Raw genomic sequence first — 24,156 nt, forward strand, 5'->3', positions numbered from 1 at the left:
TTAAAAAAAATAGTATATTTTTTAAATGACTCCTCCTGTGGCTCTCCATTGGTGGTTGACAACAACAAAAATAATTTGAATTTCCCCCAAAAAACATGAAGTGATAAGATACAGCATAAAGTAGAAACCCAGAATGCTCCTAATATCAGCAGTAAATGATCGGCACGCAAACAGGATATCATGCTTTACGTTCCTTTATTAGCGAAGCAAAAGCTTTCAGGTTTGGACGGGCGTGGCCCGCCACTCCTTGCCCTCCGTGAGCGCTCGCGGCTCATGCACAAAAACGCTGAAGCGGACGCCCTGATTGGCCGCCGCCCTGACAAACCTGGCGTTGGCCGTCAGGGTCAGCGCCCGCAGCCGGTCCCCGGTGCCGAAGATGAGGAGCGAGCGGCGATTGACCTTGGCGCTGGGGGCTAGGGCCAGAGCCCGCTCCGAAGGCCGGTCGTCCACCAGCCGCAGGCGGCCCAGCAACAGCCGCGCACGCTCCTTCTCGCCGGGCCCGCCCAGCGTGTCCAAGATGGTCTGGAAGTCGTCGACGGCGGCACGGCAGGCGTACAGCTCCTTGTCGGCCATGACGGCGTCCAGGACGGGCAGGACCGGCCGGAGTCGCTCCTGCGCCGCCTGCTCGGTCAGGACGGGCTCGCGGAAGGCCAGGTGGCAGCGCCCGTGGCTCAGCGACGACACGTAGGTGATGAGCGCCGTGATGTCCAGGTTGACGCGGCCGCACTCTTCGGGGCCGGCGTCCGCCGGGAACGCCAGGCTGGCTAGCACCGTGCCGCGGTCCACCCGCGTGGCCACCGACTCAGGTTCCTCCCCTTCGTCGTCGTCGTCGTCATTGTCATCGTCCTCGTCGTCTTCGCCGTCTACCTCCTCGCTGCCCTCCGTCACCACGGCGTCGACAGCCACCACGTCGCCGCGGACGGCCACGCCCATTTCCTCCAGGCGGCGGGCCACGGGCTCGGACACGCCGTTGTAAAAGGCGAAGACCACCCGCGGGTTGACGTACCCGAGCGGTCGCTGTTGGCTGGCGAGCACAAAGTCCTCGGCCTGCCCGACGATGGTCTTGGCGCCGTAGCGTCCGCGGCCCTCCCAGATGTTGTGCAGCGCTTCCGCCTTCCTGCCCACCGACTTGACCCAAGTGCGCCCGCCGTCGGCCACCACGTCCACCGTCAGCGTGCGAGCTCGCCCGTCGCCGTCTTGGTAGGAGAAGACGCGCAGCACGGCGACCACTCCCTCCAGGCTCTCGGCCGAATCCAGCACGGCCCTCAGGTGGGTCAAGTTAGTGCTGTTCAGGTGGGACGCTTTGAGCGCCACCTGGCCTCCGTCGGCGCGCCGTAGGAAGCGGAGCTCGGCGCGAAGTTTGCTGCACAGCTTCCCACGTCCTTCCACGGCGCCATCTATTTGCTCGGCACGCTGGTATAGGGCCTCTGCCGCATCCATCCGCTCCCGTAACATGTCCTGGAGGGACATGCTGGACGCATTCTACCTGGGGACATGTAGTTTGTAAAACAATTGGTCAGGGACCATCGCTTGGCAGCCATCTTAGGACAGTTTACATAAGTTTATCACTAGTAGAACCATTTGCATTTGCAGCTAAATTTATTCGCAGCCAACCCTCCAATATCCGCTGTCATTGGCAGTTAATGAGTTCATTCATAAAATAACATACACATGAAGCAATTTCCCAACAGTGACAAATGCTTTTATATAGTCACTGAGCTCAAATAGGGCGAATCTGTTCGACAAAATGTTAAGAAAATGGCGGTCGATGACTAACATTTAATAACAGGGTGAGCTCAACAAAGATGTTCGGTTGGAGTTCACTTCACGTCATAGTCACACTACATTCGAAAATATATATGAAAAAGACGAGAACTTACTATAACTACTGTGCTCGAAGAACCGTGACTCACCGAACCGATTTCTGTTGCTAACTAAAACTTCTTTCCTAGATATCGTATATGTGAGGCGAGATGTCTAAAGGTGGAGTCACCATTGCGTCACAAGTGGTCTTAATTGTAAAGGACGTCAGGTGAGTGATTTTCTCTACTAAAGTACTGATAACTCGCTGAGTAATTAGCGGTTTATAAATAATTATGTATATACTAAATTGTATAATCGCGGGAATGATTCACGGGGGATATTTTAGGGCTATGTAATTTATTGCAGGGGTGTCAAACCATTTCCGTAAAGACCTAACAAACAAATCTTGCTAAAACTACTAGCACCTGACATCAATCAACTGAGAACTGCAACACTTGCATTACTACAAAAGATTTGCGTAAATTAGGCCCTTTATAGATTTGGTTTGACACCAGTGGTTTACTGAATCTGACATTTAAAATAAATCAGTTTCCCATTAGTTGATCGCTATTTCAAAGTATAAATTCTTAGTTGGCCGTTATAGTTATCAAAAAACCCTGCCGCAAAATGGCCGACAACTTTTCTATGACGTCTTCCGGCGACAGGTAAGGAGAACAACAACAATAATAATAATACTGGAAAAAAACGCGAGTTGCATAAATATATTGGTAAAGTAGTTTCACACAGGAAATGTTGCCCATATCGCTCTTCATACTGGGTGTTGTAACAGAGCTAGGAGGCGGAGCTTTTGTTGACTGGCCTTAATCAGTTAAGGTTAAAACTTTAGATTTAGAGACAATTAGTTTTCATTCGCTGCCAACCCATTGAGTTCAAATGGATCAGACGTCTAAAACCGTTTATAGCAGGACATATACCTTGATTGGGGGACAAAATTGGATCAACATTTTGAAGCCCATAACCTTCAAGTTGACAGAAAAGGGCTTCGCTATGGAGAATTTAGCTGCGTTATCATAGAAGCGAAATACATACACTAATAACAATGATCATGCAAACATAGTTTGGCAATCAGATATCACGTGACCAGCGACGCATCGTTTGATTGGATAATAAATAGTTTTATTCATCAGTCCAAAAAAATGATTGACAGGCAGCATGCTCGGGGTTGGGGGTCGTCTAAGGCACATGTTGAAATGAGATCAGGTCAGGTCCATCCAGCGGTAACCTCAAAAATAGTGTTGCACCGATACCGATATCTAGCCCAGTGTCAGCCAATGTCGAAACTGTACCGATACTTAAAATAAAAAAAAATACACTAAATTATTTATATATATTTTTTTAATTACAAAATTACTGCATATCCTTTAATATGAATACATGATGATGGCGCTAGATGTCCAATTTTTTGGGAGGTGGGGCGACAAATAAACTATCCTTAGTTCCCGAGTAATACTTATAACTATCCATGGCGGAAGCATTAAAAAAATAAAAATACAAAAACTTCTTGCCCCTACCAACATGGTTTCAGGGAAGCCATATTGGTGGGGGCAACGTCCTTGTTACAGTCAATGCGTTGACATCAAAATGAAGTCTGATAATTGCATGGCTATCATGGTTTAGGGAAGAGTGACGGGGGCTTCGTTTTTTTATGGCGGCCATTTTAGGTAGGACAGTTGGAAACTATATCTTAAGAATATATACTGTGAAGCATCTGGGCGTTAATTCTCAATTAGTATTCAACAATACCCATGCCAACGTATTAGAGCCATATCGGTATCAGTGCAACACTACTCGAAACGGGGGCGAGAGGTCAGCAAGGGTCAAAGGTCGGCCTTCATCAGCTCTTGGCTTGTTTCCTTTTTTGAACGAGCTCGGCCAACATCTTGTACCGGATCATGCAGTCCTCCTGAAAAAGAGAAAAATGCTCAACATGGTTCTCCTGCGCGGCGCCAAGCTAGCGCTAGCTCACCTTTGTTTTTCCGGGAACCACTTTAGCGATGCGATCCCAGCGTTCTGGGCTTCCTCTGGGGAACTGTTGCAGTGCCATTTCTAGAAGTTTCTGCTGGTTCTGAGTCCAAGGCGCTGCTTCCGACTTGTCCTTTTCTTGCTCCCGTCCCGGCGGCTCGTCTTCGTCCGCCTCGTCGGGGTCAAAGTCTTTCTGCCGTCGACACCTGAGGGTGCCCCCCTCGACGCTGTCGGCCGTGCACTTCCTGTTCTTTCGTTTGGCTTCTTGCTCGCCGTCGCCAATGAGCACAGACGGGCCTTTCAATTCAGACAGCTTCACCAGACCTGTGTAGGGGAAGTAGAGGACATAGACTCATTTTACTTTTATATCTGAAAACAGGGGTATTTAATTAAAAACAATGTAAATATATTTTTTAATCTCGTTACGAAAAGGGAGGGATTTAACTGTAAGGGCGGTCTACTCAAAATGATGCGGCAGGCCAGATCTGGCCCCTGGCCCTCTATTTTGAGACCTATTTTGTTGCATACAAAAGCTAAAGAATGTGATTGTGGCATTCCAACCTGTGTTTTGGTGGGAGAGGTCTTTGGCTTGTTTGACTTTTGTGGTCACCTGCCAGAAGATTAAAAAAAACAGTTTCATTTGATTGAGAGGAGCCCACGTGCTAGCTAACGTGGGGTTCGGGGCGCTTACATCGGTCACTGTCCTGCCTAGCTCGTGTGCGATTTTCTCCCAACGTCCGGGCGTCCCTCCCGGAAATTTGGCCATCAGTCTGCTGAGCAAGCTGACGTCATCCTCACTCCACTCCGCCACCGCCGCCTGTCACCGGGGAAGCGTTTAGCTAGCGAGCGCGCTGATGTGGACGCTAACCGGAAGGCACCTTCTTCTTGGCGGGCCTGGGGTCCTGCAACCATTGGTCCAGTTGATCTTCCACTTCCTGGATGGAGGGGGAATGCTGGGAAGGAGGCCAATCGGCCTGCTCCGCCGACGGCTGGTAGACGGGAAAGTCCATCTTGGGTTTCTTAGTCTTTGGTCTCTTCTCTCCTAGAACAGAAGAACGTCGGTCGGCTTCCGCCACGCGGGAGGGGCGAACAAAGCGGACGTCTTACTGGCTGCCGCTTCCTGTTGAGCCTTTTCTTCTTCCTCTTCTTCCTTCTGCTGCTGCTTCATTTGCTGGTAAGCAGAGTACTGACGTTGCAGTTCCTACAATTCAAAAAAAAAAAAGCTTCTTTAATGGGGCCTTGGAAGAAAATAATGTTGGAATGCAAAAAGATGATGCAGCCATTTTGTAATGTCAGTTGTACCTACATACTGGAGCGCATGTGATCATGGGTATTAATGACATCAATTCATTAGCGCTACTCACATTTGATTTGTTCGAATCTGCTGGTTCACTAAAGTAGTACAATGACTTTTGATGTACCACCTCAATATTTGGAGTATTCCCATCTGGGTAACCCAGTGAAACATTTCTGACTTCTAGGTGTTTTACCTCCAGGGTCTGGGGCATGTGTTTGATTGACAGGTATATCCACACGCTGACTTTCAAAGGAAGAAGGTCCTGCCAGTGGGGGCGCTCCTGGGCCCTGTGCGAACACACACCCACACAAACCAGTTACTAGTGGCGATGATGTCACGCAGCAAGTAATCAACGCAGCTAATGACCATGGTTCGGCACTAAAATGAAGGTATTGGCAGATAACTGTTTTGGTGTTGTCTTTTTTTTTAATATAGTAGTGTGATCCAAGTGTTCAGTTGCAAATTCATCATTGAAAACCATGACCATTCACATTTCATTAATAATGCAGAGAAGAGAATCTTTTTAATTTTAATATATTTTACTTGGAGTTATTGTATTTTGATGTCCATTTCGACTTAAACAGTGAAATCCAACTAATCCAGAACTCGGTCGTATAACTCGAGGACTCCTGTTATTAATTGGTTCATATCTTTTTGACTAGCAGGGTGTTTTTGTAGAGCTTGGATCAAATTCGGCAATTTGTTATAAGAAGAAAAGAAAAAATCATGAAACGAAAGCCACCCTGGATTTTAAAAAAAAATCTTATATTGAGGTATCCTTGTATCGGGCCATGTCGATAGTATTAATTATAAGTATCGGAATCGGCATCTTGAGCAAAAAAAAATGGTCGAACACTGAATGCAAATGTACGCACCTGTCAGGGTTGCTCTTGACTTCTTCTTTCGCATTGGCTTTCTTCTTCTTCTCCCTCTTTTTTTTGGCCAGCATTTCATCCTGCACACGCGTAGGGTTGATGGCACTCGCTGCCGGATGCGCACGGGCACACACAACTCACCAGTTGTTTCTCCAGGTAGACGGACCAGATGACGGCGTAGTGCCCCACGGTGACGATGACGAAGAGCAGGAAGGCCAACTCGCCGTTGCTCATCTTCCTCACACGACGGTAGTAGAAGACGGGTTGCCGCCAGTCGGGGAGCCCGTTGGCCAGGATGTCGTCGTACCTGGAGGGCGTACGTGGAAGTCGGGAAAGAGGTACGGCGGGCAAGTGACGGGTGGCGGCTTACTTGTGTCGTCGCTCATCGTCCTTCAGGACTTCGTAGATGGCCACCAGCTGTTACATGCCCACATACACACAAAATCAATGTTGCTGTTTTTTTTTTTTTGTGTCGCAACGCAGGTCACCTGTCGGAATTGCGTCTCGGCGTTTTCATCTTTGTTCTTGTCGGGATGTAGAACCAGCGACAGGCGGCGATACGCCTTCTTGATTTCCGACGCCGACGCATCCTGAACAGACCACACGGCGGCATGGCTGATGTTCACAGTGAGAAAGGTAGACATGTTTCTCTTTTTCCCTTTCTAATTGAGTGTTTCGGTAGAAAATATATCTTTGCTGGGAAACTACATTGGTTTACTATCCCGCAACAATGACAATCAACTAGTAAGTGTCTATCATTATTGCCATCAGCAGAAGGCGGTCATTTGGATTGGATTGGATAACTTTATTCATCCCGTATTCCGGAAATTTCATTGTGACAGTAGCAGAGGGTGATTAGACAGAACAACAAAGCAAAAGCACAAAATACAAAGCAAATCAAAGTAAATGCTACGATGATATATAATTGTATACTTCCATCGTAGTACAACCAATCAGCCTTAACCTTAAGATGTTTCCAGCACCACTCAATAGTTAGCCAACTGGCTCCACCTCCCAAGAGTATGTAAGTAATGCATGCAATGCAATAGGAACTAGCAGGACAATATCTATCTTAATGTATTAACTCATTGGCTGCCATTGACAACAAGAGACAACTCGGGATGTGTATCAAATTTCATTGTTTTGTGTCAGGGCTGATTAATTGCAGAATTATTTTTGCCTGTAAATTCCAAGTTAGCCAGTAGAGGGCATGCACAGTATTCAGTTTTGCAGTTAATGTCTCTAGGTTGAGGGAGCGAGCCCGGTGGTCGGAGTTCATTTGCAACTCGTTATTTTTGGTTGTTTGAGCCTGAGAAATGGCAATCCAAATCACAACCGGAGCGGGCCGCGGGCACGGTTACCATGGTGACCGACCTGCTGGAGCGCCATAAAGTTATAGAACGTGTCCGGGATCTCCTCGACCAGGTCCAGAAGCTCCAGGTCAGCCTGGTCCCAAGCCTCCGACGGCAGGCCGACGGACGCTAGAAGCAAACCGAGCAATGCCAGCCGTCCGGCCGCCGTCATCGCTAGTCGCTAAGGTTCCGCTCAGATTCGATCGGCCAGGGCCAGCTCAGCGGGCCCGCGACACGGAAGTGGTAGTCGGCCACGTCCGGGTCAGGCAGGAGCGACTCACACGCAAAGTCCAAACTCGTCACCTTTGCGTGAAAAGCTCAAAGAGAGATGAAAAGCGACACTCCATTTTTAGCATTTTGCGAGGCCCAAAGAGTAACAAAGAATCGAGTCTTGTCCTGTCAAATACCCTGTCCAATCTGCTACGCGCATGCGCAATAGTTTGCGCTTTTATGATTACGAAGTACGGCAAACCAGCTGGGCATAACAAAAGACAAAAAAGACGAAGAAAAATATTGTACTTACAAACGATTTGGTGAGTAACCAACCGTATTAATTTGGCAATGATTTTAGAATAGTATATATATATGTATATATTTTTACTTCTTACGTGCACTTAAAGGTGATAGACAAACCAAAGTCGATTTATAATAAGCATTTTTCAATTTGACACGCAGTAAAACGGTTTTGGTTTTTAATTGAGTATAACTAATTTAACAACATTCGCTGCTACCCTTCCAGTTCAAATAGATTGGACGTCTACTAGGGATAAACCAACGTAAAAAGTTTTCATTTCGTTTTAAGAGCCGCATCATTGGACGTCTGTCATGAATGGTAATTGAAAGTTTATTTTTAACTTATTTATGTAGCCTCAAACATTTATCGGATTTGAATTGGGCGTCATTTGCCGTCAACGGCGCTAAAACATATTCAAACCAATTATTTAAACAAAAATAACTTCAGTTGTCCTGTTCTAAAATGGCCGACAAGGGAGGATGTCAATCCCGAAGTTCCTTACAGTAAAAAAGGAAAATAGAAGACTAACTTTGGACGTAATAAACGTCATAGTCCTTAGCAAAATATTGCAGGAAAACTTTGTGATAATTTAAAGTATGAATGTTTATCTTGTTTTTGAAGTGTTTTATAGCAAGTGTTTTTCCTTTCAAGGTGAATCTGCTAAGTGCGAGAGCGCCCTCTACTGCCAAGAGGTGCAACGGAAGGCTCAGGGGCCAAATCCGACCAGCCCATCTTTCGACGTGGGCCGCAAAGGTAAATCTACTTCATATTTCTTACTAAAATACCAAAACTGCAGATTGTGTTCACTTAAATTGTTGGCATATTGCACATTTTCAATTTTGGCAGAATCATATATTAATACCAAAAACAATGTTTTTGATTTCCGGATTTTTTTTTTGAATTGTGTTAATCAGATAAGTCAATTATATGTATATTATAGCATATGGCTAACCATTACTCATATACCCGAAGAAGCTAGGAAAAGCTTGCCAGTTGCCAAATGATTTTCAAGCACAAGAATTTTGTGTAAAGTGATTAATCTGAGAAATGTTTAGGAATACATTTATTTACCAAGATGTGCATCAACATTAGCGCTTTGTTGTGACGTTTTTGAGGCGCGTGATATTTGGCACTTTGGTTGGACGTATGGCCAAACACACCCCAATTTCTAAATGCGGATACTATTGTACTTCCCAAATAGATTTAAGCCTTTAAACTAAGCATTCATTTACTCAACCAGAATGCGTCACAACATGATGACATCACACGAGTGAGAATTAGTAAACATTTAAACATGATGACATCATAGCAGTGTTCTTAACCGGTACTCTAAAAAAAATAATTCTTGACTGATGCAGAAAAAGGACAACATCTGAGTGCGTGAGCTTTAGCCCTTAATGAGCTTCAGAGGCATCGCTGCCTTATGAGTTTTTAAGCGGACGTCACGCCATCATTAAAAGTGTTTTGAAAGGGAGAAGGAAAAAAAACCCAAATATTTTGGAGCCAATGTCACTTCATGTTTTGGGACGACTGATGGTATTTGTGAGTGAGTCCGCTACCCACAAGGCATTGTGTCCAACCATTTGTCCTTCCAATATCGGTCTTGAGTTTGTAGGTCAGTGAACAGATACACGGTTGCCACGGTGACCATTTTGGCCGGCCTACTTCTTCGGCCTGCGACTTTTCTTTAAACGACACGTCCTCTCATGTCGGTCAGAAAGAAAGCAGGTTTTCTGGCGATGTTTCCGCCTCAGCCAACGTGAAATCTTTGGCTTCTTTCAAGGACTCGCTCAACTTCGCAAGTGTTCGCCATCGTCAAATGAGACTTTGACACTACGTGGCAATAAAAAGGGACGAAGGGGGATGACATCAGACTTTCATATTTTCTTTCCAATGTGGAAAAGACTTCCAGGGTTAAATCTACGGTGGCTAGGAAGCGTCAGATAATTTGGCCATTTTCAAAACAAAACAAAAATACAACATGAACGCAAAATGACCACAACGGAAGCAGAATCAAAAGAGTAGATGCTTATTGGTTGAGTCCGATTTGTTCCCATCTATATTCTAACTTAGTGGCTGCTATTTGCGGCCATGTTTTTTCCTGTTTTGGGTGGTTTACCAACTTTTTAGTTTTTTGCAGTTTTTTTTGTGCTTTGCAAAATTTTCAGTTTTTCAATTTTTGGGGTGTTTCATAATTGTAGCTTTTTTGCTCCATTTTTTTTCCAGTTTTCATAGTTCTCATTTTTTGTCCTTTTGGCATTTTTCGCTCGTTCGTTATTCGTTTGGACCATTTTTGGCACTCTTGGGATTGATTTGTGTTCTGTGTGGATTGCATTTGTTACTATTTTCAATTGTAGTGCATGCATTACTCATAAACAGTTGGCAGGCGTACCTACCGTTGTGGCCGTTAGCGTTCGTGTTTGGAATTTGTAAATTGCCTGACGCCGTTAGGCCACCTTAAAAACCCGCCATTCGAACGGCAGGCGTTTTTTCAGGAGCAGCCGCACTGCTCCACGATCATGTCGTGTATGTCTTTCTTGACGATCATCTGCTCGTCGTCAAAGTAAAGCATGGACATGGCTCGCAGCCTCGTGGGCACGCAGCACGACTTGACGTTCTGGAAGGGTCCGTAACCCCTCATGCGGTATTGGTCGATGACGGCGGCGTGGAAGGAAAGGGGAGAGCCCCCGCCGGCCACGCGGTTGGGACAGTCCCCCTCGCAGTAGTTGGCGCGGTAACCGGCCGGCGCGATGATCCAGTCGCTCCAGCCGATGTCTTTGAAGCTCACGTAAAAATGCTGCTTACAGCACGAGCGCGTCTTGCCGTCGCAGTCCAGGCTACGGGCCGCTCGACGCCGGGCAGCCTCCTCTCTGGCCCGCAGCGTCACCCTCAGAAAGGGCCGATGCGATTGGTCGGCGTCGACGGAGGGCAAAATCGGCGCGGCGCCGGCGTTGGCGCACAGCGGGCAGGAGAGCCGCAACCTCAGCGGACCGTCGGCTCGGTCCAGCGAGGCTTGGACGCAGGCCGGCGCCGCGAGCGCGTGCCAGCCGCTGCGCCGCGCGTCCACCGTCTTCTCGGCCACCGCCGCGCCGGCCTGCAGGTGCAGCTTGACTTTGCCCTTCCCTCGGTTGGAACGCGCCGATTTGACAAAGATCCAGAGCTCGGCGCGCTCCACCAGCGCCGATTTGCCGGCCTCCTTGGAAAGGTCAAAGGTCAGGGTGTTCCCGGCCTCTCCTGGCAAAGCAAAACAGCGTTAGCTCCGCTATTAGCGGGAGTGCTAAAAAAAGACCCGAGGCGGCCATTTTTTTCCTCGGGCAGACCAATTAGCGCGTCTGAATGAAGTCCTTCTTCCCTTCGTGCCTCCCACTCATTAAGCAACCTTTTCAAAAGGGCCGCTATTAATATCTTGGTGTTTGCTCGCCTGGTTCGGGCCACACAAATTGTTTGGGAATCTGCAGGAATGTTTAACCGTTGACGGCGCTCGCCGTCTAATCCGTTTTGACTGGGAGCTCTATATTTTAGAAGTATCTACTTTTTATTTTCCTTTCTCTTTGTTTTTTTAAAAACTTTTTTGTACCCTTTTTGTTTTTGAATTAAAAAAGCACATTTAACAAATGAAATAAAAATAAGAAAATCTACTAACCACATCAGTGGAAACTAGAAAAAAGTAATCAATATTTGTTTTGATAAACTGTTTAGAGATATTGTTGACAAATAAAATCTCCAAATCCTAAATATATTTTTACTTGATATCCAACTGGCATGGTTTGTATTGGAGATTCATATTTCTATGCCATTGATATTAATGGGTGTCCAATCCATTTGGACAGGATTTTTAAAATTCTATTTAGATTAGTTTTTTTAATCAAATACACTAAACAGTACATTTGTATTCACTACATTCTTAAAATATGTATTGAAAGGAGTAAATATTTTTTTTAATTATTTTTAAACATTTTTATTTCTAAAAATTAAAATATATTTTATACAATTAGATATTAAGGCCATAAAGAAAGTAAAAAGATAGACTTTAAATAAATAGTCATAATGTTATGAAAAAAAATCTATTATGAGAAAATTGTGATATCAAGAGAATCAAGTCATAATGGCACTAGAAAAAAGTGTTAGTATTGCAAGAGTAAAGCCATGATTTAGAAGAAAAAAGTTGAAATATGAGAGAAAAGTTGTCATACTCTGGGAATAAATGTGTACTATTATAACCCTCCCACTTTAAATGGATTTGACATCTGTCACTGTCAATTTCAACAAGAAAACTGTAAAATACAATGTTATGGTTCATCAGTGACCGAGACTCGGAAATTTGATCGTTATGTTATAATTCAAAATCATGACAGGAAATCGTTCATTCTGTTATAATTCAATATGCTTTTCCTTGTTTCCAAGCAGGATTGGAAGCATCATTCCCATCCCGGCAGTCAAGGGTGCTGACCACCGAGCTACATCCAACTGCTACTGCCATAATGCGGCCACAAGTTTCCCCGGCGGACTCACCCGCTTCGGCGAAGGCGATGACCTCGGCGGCGGCGGGTCCCTCGGGGTCGGCGCCGTCGGGCTGGACGTCCACGCTGCCGTCGCCGGCCACGCGCCCCACGTGGACCTTCCGGATGGCGTTGAGGAGCGCGGCGCGGGGAAGCGTCCGCGTCAGGTTGGGCCGCGCGCTCAGGTGCAGCACGTTGAGGATGTGACGCTTGACGGCGTCCACCACGTCGCTGGAGTTCCTCTTCAGCTGGCAGGAGGCGCAGCCGGGCGACTCCGCCCCCTGCCGGGCGCCCGGGGGAAGATCGGCCTGGGGGAGCGGCGGCCAGCCGGCCGCGCACAGGCGCAGGACCACGGTCAGGGCGAGGAGACGAGCGCGAGTCATGCTGACGAGGGGTCGGCGCGGGTCCGCTGCGTCCGCTCTGCTTCTTGTCGAGCGCTCCGCTGGCATACGTGCGCCAATTATACTTGGGGGTCCGTCTGAGCCCTCCCTCCGCCGCGCAGGAATTTCCCTGTGAGTCAGCCACCTCGCACGCACCCGCGTCCGTCCTCCCAAACGAATGTCACGACAGAAGAGGAGGACCGCGCGCGCGACGTGTCCCTGATTCACTGATGCCCGACGCAGGCAGGCAGGCACGCACGCACGCACAGTCGTGAGTCACGGCGCCATCTCCATCATCATCGCCTCACGTGGAGGAGATACTCGGTCGGTGTGAGATGAATTTTTAGAAAGCAAACTTGTTACAATCGCAGCGCAGATGGAGCGTGTGCGCGCGCGCACACACACACCCGCGTGCGCGCTCACACCCTCTGCTGGTGGGATTCAAGTGTTACATCACAACTTCACATGGGACTTGAAAATGTGCAATTTTGGATTAAAAAAAGACGAGTGACGAAGGAAGGGAAGACCCGGTGGGCGTGACAGGAAGTCTCTACTCCAAAACTAAAAGTCAGGAGTTTGGCCCGACTTGCTCCGAGGCGTTCACGTTCGGGAACGCTTGTTTGATCTCTATAGAGTTTGAGTCGGGGTCAGAGAAGGAATTGCGGGGACAGCCATGTCCGTGAATTTCAACGACCGCCTAATCCCCCAATTTTAGCCATCAATGCCAAAAACAGCTATTCCTGTAAATTTCTCAGACTGAGATATGAATTCCATTGACTGAAATATCCGTCCAATCCAATGTCGATTCCAAAGACAGCGATATCCGTCAATGTAGTAAGGCTTGACCCTAACCGACATTTTCCAAAGGATCACCGACGATACTAGAGCCTGTCCTAGCCAACAACTTACCTAGGTAAGTAAATATTGAAAATAATTGAATGTAAACTGAAATAATAAATGGATGTTTATTTTTTAAATATGTGTAACTCATTTGCTGCCATTGTCGTCAATAGACGTCCAATCTTTTTGAAGTGGGAGGGGGGGCAGTTTCATCCGCTGCCACCCTCCCACTTTAAAATGATTGACGTCTTTTATCGTCAGTGGTTTTGAGGTATGTTAGTTACTTAATTGCTTTCTTGTTCATTCTGAAGGTTGGGCCACGCCTCCTCTCCGACCAGCTGATTTGTCGTCCGCGCACGCGCGGTGGCGCCTTCCCCCGCCCCTCCCCCTCGACGCTGTTCGACGTTAATCCGCGGTTGCGAGTGCGGCGTCATGGCGGACATCAAGACGGGAATATTCGCCAAAAATGTGCAGAAGAGGCTGAACAGGGCACAGGAAAAGGTAAGCATTCCGGGGGGGAGGCAGAGGAGAAGCCGATGAAGGTGAGGGTGAGGATGAGGATGATGATGAGGAGGAGAAGATGGACGCTGACGTCCTTGCTGGGAGGCCGTGAAGCTTTTGCGAAGACGTACGTCACCGTGTAGCGAAAAAGCAACACGATGCGTCTCCCATCCTCCCCCAAAACTCCATTTGCCATCATATATTTGACCACCCTAGTTTTGACGTCACGCTGCGCGAGCGGTCTCGCGAGATGACGTCAAGGGTGATTTCTTGAGCCACATTTTGTATCAAGTAGTACAGTGTTGTCACGTAAACGTGAGTTTTCCATGTCATTTCATTTCTACAGGCTCTAGCAACAATTTCTGGGGCCACCTTTACCTAATGTCAGCCAGTAAATATTATAATTGCTTTTTGAAAATTAGAAAAAGCAATTTGGGAAAAATTGAGAGGGGATGCTTTGCTATATGTCCTGTTAAATTTTGGGCATTTAAAGGTCACATCTTGTTGAGTCATGGTTACTTCCTGACTTATTACTGATTTGGGGTCACTTCCCGATCATTTTGGGCCATTCGTGCCTCATTTTTCCATCACTTGCCATTTATTTAAGGGCACTTGTTGATTTTGGGCCAATTGCGGGTCACCTCTGTATATTCCATCACTTACTGTTCCTTTGGGGGCCTTTCTGGGTCCCTTTCCATTGATTTTGAGGGATTTTCAGTTCAATTCCTGGGTATATCGGTCCATTTCTTGTTGCTTATAGTGCATTTTATTCCCACTGATTGTTTTATGTTGACGTTCTCCATCTTCTGTGACATCTCAGGTGCTGCAGAAGCTGGGAAAGGCCGACGAGACCAAAGATGAACAGTTTGAACAAGTTGTCATCAACTTCAGGAGGCAAGAGGTAAGCCGCAATCTGTGACGTGAACATTTTTGAAACCCATTTTTCTCTTTGCTCTGTTTGTTATCATAACGAGCTATTTTTTTTCTTTCCCTCAGTCGGAAGGTTCGCGCCTCCAGAGGGAGATGAAGGCCTACATGTCTGCTATCAAAGGTGAGGTGCGCCATTCGTACAAACAATTGACAAGACGGCGCGCTTTGGCCAAATGCTTGCTGCTGTTCTCATTTAGGAATGCAGCAGGCCTCCATCAACTTATCGCAGTCTCTCCACGAGGTCTACGAACCCGACTGGCACGGAAAAGATGACGTCTTGACTATCGGCAAGGTATGCCTTTTGCTCGCTTGCCGTCAACATGGCGAGAACCTTGTCGTAGGGTCTTGAAATGGGCGCGAAGCAACGTATTTAGATGACATAAGTAAAACGTGCATGCATGTAAAAGCTAGCGAAAGTTAATATTAAAAACTAACCTGATCAGATAGAAAGCAAATACAATAGCTGTATTTTTATTTCCGCCTTGATTTAAAAAAAGATTAGAAATGGTATTATTGAAATTATAATATTGATTAGATTTATTTCCTTTCATTAGAAATAGAAAAAAAACTGCAAATATTCGCATTTCTGGACGACTTCAAAGGTTTACATTGTTTTTATTTTAGAGAAAAACTTGAAGTCGGTGCCCATGATTTAATTTTTTGGGGCCCTAATCTGGCCCCCGAGTCAACAGTTTGGTACCGTTGTATATTTGGGGATTGCCTTTCTAATTTAGTTCATTCGCTGCCGACCCTCCCAGTCAAAACAGACTGGTTGTCTAGCACCATCAATGTAGGCCGATAAATTTATAGTAACATTAAAATATAATCTTGCTTATTTATTGAGATAATTAGTTATGTAAAAAAAAGCTAATGAATGTCTTCCCACTAAAATAATTGTGCATTTTCTCATAGGACTGTGATGCAATGTGGGAAAGCTTCCACAACAAGCTGGTGGACTCGACGTTGTTGAATCTGGACGGATACTTACTCCAGTTTCCCGACTTGAAGGTAACGAAAATTCAGAGGTTTCACATTGCGTAACCACTGACGCATTGGCCTTTTCAGACCCGCGTGGCCAAAAGGAGCCGAAAACTCATCGATTACGACAGCGCGCGTCATCATGTCGAAACGCTGCAGACGGCCGGGATTAAAAATGACCGCAAGATGATAAAGGTCATCCGTCAAGCCGTGCTCGGACCTTCGTCGCTGATAAAGTAGCATCTAACGGTGATCTGCTGAACTCCATTCGCAGGCCGACGAGGAGCTGAGAAAGGCCCAGAGGGTGTTTGACGAGCTCAACGTTGGTCTGCAAGATGAACTTCCCACTCTTTGGGACAGGTATTGGTCGCCTAATCTAATATCTATGTGTGTTTGGACTCAATGGCTGCCAATGTCAACGTCAGACGTTCAATCCATTTAGACATTCAAACGGATAGACATAAGCGGTTAGGAAAATCAGCCCAGTTTGCTCGTTTAAGTTCTTCAAAATGACCAAAAGTAGTCAGTTGCCCTTTAAAGGGCTCACTAAACTATAGTCCTGACAGGACTAGCTAGTCACACTGAACATACTAATAACCATTGTAGTCAAGAACATGAACGGGATGTTAGCCAATCCAGTCACATTGGGAATGTTTTCCATTTCAGCCGAGTTGGGTTCTATATCAGCACCTTCAAGAGCGTCACCGGTCTGGAGACCAAATTTCACCGGGAGATTTCTTTGGTGAGGGGGCACCGCACCGCATGAAAAGTTCCACTTTTTCGAGTAAAAGAGGTTATTACTCTCTTTGCTTTTTTTCTGGTTCTAGGTGTGTAAGCAGCTGTATGAAGTGATGATGCAACTTAGCGAACAACACGCCGATAAAATGTTCACCATCCAAGGTGCACCGAGGTATGTCGTTGGCAGGGAATTATTTGAAAAAAATCAAAATTATTTCATAATTCAGAGGTATGAAGATATTGAAATATTTATATTTATTGAAACAAACTTTGAGAAAAGAGAGAAAATTTCCAGTAAGAGCAAAAATTGAAGAAAATCCTAACCAAGTTATCTTAATTTGTCAATTTGTCACTGTCCAACAGAATGTAGGCAGAATTAAGATTATTGCGTGGGGCATATTGAAAGATATTTTCTGAATTTGGTGAGGGCCAATAAAAACTGGGTAGGAATAAGATGGAGACCCCTCCTTTAGGGTTAGCTAAAGCTTATCCTAAAACAAGTCGAGCTGGTAACGGTTAGCATATTGTCAAAAGTCCCAATTTCCATCCGGTTGTTCTAGCGACTCGGGGCCACTGCGTCTGGCTCGGACGCCATCGCCGCCAGAAGATGAAAGCCCACCCGACAGTCCGGAACCCGTGGCCTCCAATCACACGCTGCGCCCTGTGTCTCCTGGACCTCCACGTCCCAAATCTCCCATGCAGGTAAGCGACTCGTCCTCAGTGTGAGAGAATCCAAGGTTTAAATGAATAGTGGGGAACGGGGTCGGTCGTAACAAGTTTGACTAATTGACTAAATACTTTGCGACATCAATCTCTGGTGGTTCAAATATTGCTTGCTTGACACTCACGCTGATACAGGGAGTCCTCGGGTTACGTATACTCTGTGTCTTTTAATGTTCTGTGGCTGTTCTTCTTTGCTGCACACTCCTCTCCGGGACGGTGAGTGAACTTGTGACTTATCACGCGAGTGTTCGTGTTTGTGCTTTAGTAGGAATTAGAGTGCTGTGCGATATGGGAAAAAAACTTGAGCGATATCGATATGCCACGATACATTGTTTGGTGAAAAATGCTGAACCAGTTTTGTAAACTTTGCTCCCACTCACTCAATTTTTGTGACATTAAACTGACTTGCCATAAATGGTAAAGGTATCAAGTCGTGCTGCAACTTAAAACTATCCAGTATAAACGGAATACATTGTTTTTCTGAAATGTAAAGATATGTATCTTAACCACTTAAGCGCTAAAGTCACAAAATTGTACCAGACAAGATGGCTGACTAACAAAATTCGTCTTTTGGTTAAAAGTAGTAAGCGTCTAGTATCGTGCATGCTCGTAAGGTTTGAGGGAGCCTATCCCAGCTGACTTTAGGCAAAAGGCAGACTACACCATAGGCTGGTCAAAATTCACCCAAAGGGCAACCAGAGAGACACATGACCATTCACACTCCTAATCATCCCACCACTGGCCGGAACCACTGTCCGCAATCATCCGCAAAACCATCAGACGGCCCGTATATTTATATACAATGTATTCTATATTCTATTTTGAATTGTCTTGCATGCGTTACTCTCACTCGTTGGCAAGCCAGCCAAATGTATAGCTACTAAGTGATAACAATGACATCTCGAGGCCATTCGGTGGTACTACAATGGCACGTAGAATCCCATCAAACTATCAAATCATCACCAATTAGGGACCACCTTCTGGTCAAAATGTATACTGCAGGAGTAGGTCTGTTAACGCGATAACAAAAGACAAGAGAAATGCCCATAGAAGGTTTCGTATTATTTTTGCGGTATTTATCTTCATATCGTATGGCACTAGTAGTAATGTAGCGACATTCCGAACATTTTTGTCAAGCCCGAAAGGACAAATATGTACGCAAAGATGTCGCTTCTACAACTCCGCTTCCCATTCCCTGTGCCCGCTCGTAAGCAGGCAGAGTGACTGTTCCTATTCATTATGACTACTGTCACATTCATACTGAAATTCATGAGTTCTTTCACCGAATTAATGAGCTATGTTGACCGTTCACTAACCGTTGGCAGGGCGGCAGGTCCACGGGAAGCAGTCTTGTAGAACAAATGTGTTTGTGTGGTGTTTAGTTGGACTAGAAAGACCGTCAATGCTTTTGTTGTCATTAAAGTTAAAATGCAGGACCACCAGTACCATCATCACGAGTCCATGCCAAAAAAAAACTGGTTTCAGTCTTTAGCTATGTCTGCTGTTCACTGCCGTTGACCTCCACAGGCGTCCGATCTATTTGAAGTTGGAGGCCATCGGGGAAGGAACCTTTCCGTTCAAAACACATCAAATGGATTGGATAACTAGCTAATTCACAGGCTAGCTAGAAATTGTGATTTAAAAACTGAGGCCTGGCTAGCAAAAATGGAGTGGCTCATTCGTGATAAACATGGATTGAGATAGTCATGTTCTTTGGAGGCAATCTGACAGGAATGAAATGACCATGTCTGTTGAATAATGACCATGTTGCTATCTGACAGATGAAAAAGGGACCCCCGGTGCCTCCGCCCCCCAAAGTCACCCCTTCCAAGGAGGTGGTGGAGGAGCAAATCATAGACTTGTTCGGAGGAGAGTTTTTACCAGCGCCGTCGCCATCGCAGGTCTCTTCCATTCTCTGGAGAAAAGAGCAAGATCACCTCACTAATCGCTTCTTCTTTGTCTTTTCCACAGCCCAATGAGAGGCCAGGAGAATCTCTTCTCGATATGGATTTTGACGCTTTCCAGCCAGATGAGAGCGTGTCGCCAGCGCCGCAGGTTTTTTTTTTTTACTTAAATTTCCAAAAGGAAGTTTTGAATGTCATGTAAACGGCCCCTAAATTATAACGTTGCATTAATACCAACCTCCTCTCTTCCCCAAGACTGCCGTGCCTTGGGATACGTGGTCGGTGAGTACATTTCGTTGCCCTTTGTCCTTCAATGAGACGATTTTATAGGTCAAGTGTGTCCTTGTCCTCCCCTCCAGGCTCAGCCGGCCCAGACTGTAAGTACACACTTCATTCCTTCAGCATGACATTTCTACTGAGCAAAAACGTGTTTGTTTGTGGTATTTTGTGTCCGAATGGAGACGGAAAATGTACACAGTTGTAGAGTGGCACGATCCAAATTTAAAGGGGAAGACTAAACCTTTATGACCTACATGTTCTTAAATCAATTGAAAAAAATCACAGTAAATACGTTTTCTGACGTGTAATTATGCCGAAAAATAAAGCCAGTATTTCCGCTAAATGGTCACACGATATGGTGGTAGACATTTTATCAATGGTGTGACGATTTCAGCCAATCCAAAGCGAGTATTTACCCTTCCTCGTGATATTGTTAACGGCTATTATCGAAGTGGAGTTCCCTCTATAGTTATTAATTATTTTCACGTGAAGGTCATTTTTCTTACAAGGCGTGGTCTTTCCCTTTTAATATTTAATTCCCTGCATCTGCTCAGGCTCCAGAAGGCGGATTTGTCCCCGATTGGTCGGCGGACTTTGGTTCGGCGGCCACCGACGGAGAGGCCGCCGCAATGGAGGCGTCTGAAGGGGAAGACGGCGTGGATCACCAAGGCAATGAAGATTCGCTTCCTCCTCCCGAGGATGGCGAGGCGGCCGAGGATGAGGTTAGCAGCCCGGACGGCCCATCTCAAACACCCCCCGAACTTCATCCCGGCGCCACCGCCGCCGCCGTCCCGGAAAGAGGGCAAGCAGATTCGTGGGGCGACGGGACGGGGGAGGGAGATCGCAGGAAGTCCACCCCCGGGTTGATTTTTACCAACGAGTTCGGCGAAGAGATCGAGGACGGATCCCAACACCCCAGGGAGAGGCACTCGGGGTCCCCCGAAGGCTCGGGATCCGAATACGAAACGGCGGAAGAATGGGGCGACGGCGGTCAAGCCGCGGGCTGGGCTAGCGCGGAAGACGAGCTTGAAGACCACGGCGGGGGGCCGCTGGAAACGGAAGTAGTCAATTCAGAGATTTTCATAACCTCGGAGGAAAGGCGAGTGGATGGAGAGTTCCAGATTCAGGAAAAACAGGAAGAATTCCAGTTGAACTCCGATCCCTTTGCCGAAACGCAACGAGGAGTCGCACAAGATGGCGGCCATTTTGCCGACTTTGGAGAAGGATGCCCAGACGATTCCGACAGTTTTGCCAAAACGGAAGTAGGAAGAGCGCCGGATCCAGACTGTTTTCCAGACGTGCCGGACGGAGGCGCTTTTAACTCGGGCGCTTTTGATCCCGATCCCTTCGCGGGTCCCCAAGGAAGCGCGTTTGAGTCGGACCCTTTTGCCGACATACACGCGGGCGCGTTCGATTCCGACCCTTTTGCCGAAACGCAGGAAGGAAGCGCATTAGCGTCAGACCCTTTCGCCGACATGCGCGGCGGAGGAGCGTTTGATTCAGACCCGTTTGCGGAAACGCCGGGAAAAGGCGGCTTGGATCCGGACCCCTTTGCCGAAACGAGGCAGGCGGCGCCGTCCGGTGGCGAATCTCAACTCGCAGCCACTTTAGATGCAAAGTCTCCCGTCGTCCACGGCGACGGGGGCGGCGGGTGGGATCCTTTTGGCGCGGCGTCTTCCGACCACGCCGACGTGTCCTGGAAGCGAGCCGGCGAGAGCGGCGCGCAAGGTCAAGATGCGAAGGCGCCCGTGGTCCGTAAGGAACCAGAAAGTTCTGACATGTCTGAAGATGAGACTGCCAACCTGAGATTTGGAAAAATGTACCACGATGTAGCTAAAGAAAAGGAAGAGGTACACGGCCCCGTTTTTAGCCTCTTAGTTTAGCAGCAAGTAGACAACAGTTGACCCCCCCGACCCCCAGAGTCAACCCTAAGGTGACCCCAGGCCAAACATTTGTTGTGCTTCCTTTTCCCTGTCCAACATTTGAAAGCTTGCTCCCTAGGCGCATCGAAAATCTGCACTAAGAATCCATTCATGCACCAATTATGATTATTATTTTTGTGTGTTCATCTTCATTTGTCTACATTGTCCCTTTTCCTATCTGCATCTTTCATCTATTTATTAAGAATGGCCCTTTCCCTGCTATTCTATATTCTAGCCTTTTCTGTGCCCCTCTTGAGAATCTCTGTCTCTCCGAACAACCATTTGATATCGTTCTCATCTCATTTTAAACATGCACTCTGAAGGATGCCACTGATCCGTCATTCTTTGCTGATTTTGATCAAATGGTGAGTAGCCATCTGATTGAAACCTGATAATGATCCTCATTGTTTGTCTGAGGCTCAGACAAAGTATGGGAACAAGCGTAACGTGAAGTCCAGAAAATACTTACAGTTGATGTGAAACGTAGTAATGATTTCTATCTGTTATATTCTGTGTACTTTGAACAAGAATGAAGTCAACGCGGGATCGGTTGAGGATTCAGCGATGCCGAATCCGGAGCCCGACGCTGTTGAAGAAGTGCCCTTGGCTTCCCCCGTTGATGAGGAAGTTGAAAATTGTGCCGCTTCTCTGGAAGAAAAGCCATTTGTGAGTGAACAATTTGGATTGTCTATTCCAGGACTTTGCTACTATACTTCTTAATCGTTTTGGTAGATCTTTTATGGTTCTAGTCACTTTCAGTCAACGGTCGTTTTGTGTTTCTTAATGTACGTTGAGCTATATAATGGTTTTGTTGCCTTCTGAAAATATAGTCCCATCACTTTGTTTTTAGGAATCCGTTTCTGTTCCAGAAGAAAAGAAGGAAAGTCCCGTGGATGAAACTCCGGTAATGTCAGAAATGTTTTAAAGATCTATTATAGTAGTCTGTGCACAAGTGTAGCACCGTTTTCTTCTGAAAAAAGATCCCTGTAATTGTCAACAACAAAAAAACACTTTGCGTGTGCTTTGCAGGAAACCATGGCCATCCCATCTGTGGTGATTGAGCCCGCCTCTAGCAATGAAGGTGACGACGATCGCGACGCAGACATCATTTCGCCGTCCGCTATCAGCGACAATGGCACGGTGGCCGACAAGCAACCCGTGAAAAACCCGACTTCGACTCCAGGGGGACTCCCTGACGACTTCATGTACAAGGTCAGACATATGGAACTTGCTATGAATCAGATGTTGGTGTTACGAACTAAAAGTCAGCTAGCCGCCGCAGCGTTAGCATTCGGTTGAGGACATTCTCGGACATGAATTCATTGGTTGACGAGTGAAATGACGTGATCTATTCCCAAGCATATTTCGGCGCGTTCTCGCGCAGGTGGAGACGATGCACGACTTTGAGGCGGCCAATGGCGATGAGCTGGAACTGAAGCAAGGCGACGTGGTCCTGGTGGTTCCCACCGCCTCGGCGGAGGACCAGGTGAGCGTCTGGTCGATTCTCGGTACGGGCGCGCCAAATTCAAAATGGTCTTTTTCTTTTTGCATCCTCTGCAACAGGAAGCCGGCTGGCTGACGGGATTTAAGCACAGCGATTGGATATCGCTGGGAAGCAGAGCGCAAAAGGGACTATTCCCAGAAAATTTCACTCAGCGTTTGGATTGAGAAGATCCTGTCTGCCTGCCTGCCTGCCTGCATGTAGGGGAGAACGGGGTTGGCTGTCACATCAACACGTGAGTCTTTGACTTTGTGACAATCATTCCAATTGCAGGGATGGATTTCCACTCACGATGGGCGGAGTCAGTTGTCACTTACTTGAATGAAATTTCCTTCAAACAGATCAAAATCTACTAAATCTACACTCAAAAGTTAAAATAATTTAGATCATATAAAACGATTACAACTCAGAGCTGCTGACTAACAATAAAAATGAACTGTCGACGCCGTGACAACCAACCCTGACTCCAATTTTTAGCTAAAAGCTAAGCTAACCGCTGGCAAGCAACTGGCTAGCTAGAAATTAAAATTTTGAAATTGAAACTGCAAGATGAACTCATTGAAATAGCTGTGAAAATTTATAGAAAAATCCTCCTATATTTCACAAGTGACTACAAACCCTGCTCTCCTTAACACAATAAAGGAAACAAAAGGCAGCCGCCAAGTGTTTGCGTGTGCATGTTCCCATCTAAAAGTCTAGAAAACATTCCCGAAAACAAGTACAGCATATTGTCCCTCCGACATACTGTTTAAGGATTCGCCACTTTTGTTCATTTTTTGAGTCACTGTTAACGTGTTACGCCTGATCACATTTATTTGCGAAAGCATACTCATATTTGTGTTGATCGGTGCAGTTTGGCAACAGTTGTGACATTGCAAATAGTTCTTCCCCGAAACGTGTATTGTACTTCAAACAACGTGTTATTTAAATGTGCATATTTAATATGGGGAAATGAAATGGGATTTTAAAAGAGTAAATATTCATGGGAGTTCAAGGGAGATGTGAAAGCAATATGCAAGACAAAGTGGGATAGTATGTGTGTATTAGATAGTGAGAGCATATCATTGTATTGTGTTGTCACAATAAAAATATTTCTGGAATCTGGTTTGTTTTGACAGGATTGGTGGTGTCCAATTG

The 24,156-nt window shown here is 46.3% G+C and overlaps 4 protein-coding genes across 4 annotated transcripts; 1 reads left to right on the plus strand and 3 right to left on the minus strand.

Moving 5' to 3' along the window:
* Window positions 1-178: 178 nt before the first annotated feature.
* On the minus strand, window positions 179-2,032 carry c12h7orf25 (chromosome 12 C7orf25 homolog). Its single transcript, XM_077614582.1, has 2 exons — window positions 1,881-2,032; window positions 179-1,486 (listed from the first exon to the last, which is right to left on the minus strand). Exon 2 carries the CDS (start codon window positions 1,468-1,470, stop codon window positions 217-219), a length of 1,254 nt encoding a protein of 417 aa, XP_077470708.1. The 5' UTR covers window positions 1,471-1,486; window positions 1,881-2,032; the 3' UTR covers window positions 179-216.
* Window positions 2,033-2,918: 886 nt separating this feature from the next.
* dnajc1 (DnaJ (Hsp40) homolog, subfamily C, member 1) lies at window positions 2,919-7,743 on the minus strand. Its single transcript, XM_077614581.1, has 12 exons — window positions 7,333-7,743; window positions 6,447-6,548; window positions 6,329-6,375; window positions 6,100-6,265; window positions 5,959-6,038; window positions 5,277-5,370; window positions 4,894-4,987; window positions 4,665-4,828; window positions 4,478-4,603; window positions 4,348-4,396; window positions 3,791-4,110; window positions 2,919-3,727 (listed from the first exon to the last, which is right to left on the minus strand). The coding sequence occupies exons 1-12, from the start codon at window positions 7,480-7,482 to the stop codon at window positions 3,659-3,661; spliced, it is 1,461 nt and encodes a 486-aa protein (XP_077470707.1). The 5' UTR covers window positions 7,483-7,743; the 3' UTR covers window positions 2,919-3,658.
* amph (amphiphysin) lies at window positions 4,822-24,123 on the plus strand. Its single transcript, XM_077615511.1, has 27 exons — window positions 4,822-4,960; window positions 5,310-5,472; window positions 6,115-6,296; window positions 6,442-6,594; window positions 8,476-8,577; window positions 12,232-13,616; window positions 13,855-14,044; window positions 14,865-14,945; window positions 15,041-15,095; window positions 15,172-15,266; window positions 15,887-15,982; window positions 16,040-16,147; window positions 16,227-16,312; window positions 16,619-16,694; window positions 16,780-16,862; window positions 17,251-17,392; window positions 19,195-19,314; window positions 19,385-19,468; window positions 19,573-19,599; window positions 19,677-19,694; window positions 20,151-21,446; window positions 21,842-21,883; window positions 22,047-22,184; window positions 22,369-22,422; window positions 22,530-22,730; window positions 22,903-23,004; window positions 23,082-24,123. The coding sequence occupies exons 7-27, from the start codon at window positions 13,976-13,978 to the stop codon at window positions 23,184-23,186; spliced, it is 3,078 nt and encodes a 1,025-aa protein (XP_077471637.1). The 5' UTR covers window positions 4,822-4,960; window positions 5,310-5,472; window positions 6,115-6,296; window positions 6,442-6,594; window positions 8,476-8,577; window positions 12,232-13,616; window positions 13,855-13,975; the 3' UTR covers window positions 23,187-24,123.
* inhbab (inhibin subunit beta Ab) lies at window positions 8,871-13,478 on the minus strand. Its single transcript, XM_077614583.1, has 2 exons — window positions 12,337-13,478; window positions 8,871-11,058 (listed from the first exon to the last, which is right to left on the minus strand). The coding sequence occupies exons 1-2, from the start codon at window positions 12,770-12,772 to the stop codon at window positions 10,316-10,318; spliced, it is 1,179 nt and encodes a 392-aa protein (XP_077470709.1). The 5' UTR covers window positions 12,773-13,478; the 3' UTR covers window positions 8,871-10,315.
* Window positions 24,124-24,156: the final 33 nt, after the last annotated feature.

The sequence above is a fragment of the Stigmatopora argus genome, chromosome 12, assembly GCF_051989625.1.
Source record: "Stigmatopora argus isolate UIUO_Sarg chromosome 12, RoL_Sarg_1.0, whole genome shotgun sequence".
NCBI classification, from domain to species: Eukaryota; Metazoa; Chordata; class Actinopteri; order Syngnathiformes; family Syngnathidae; genus Stigmatopora; species Stigmatopora argus.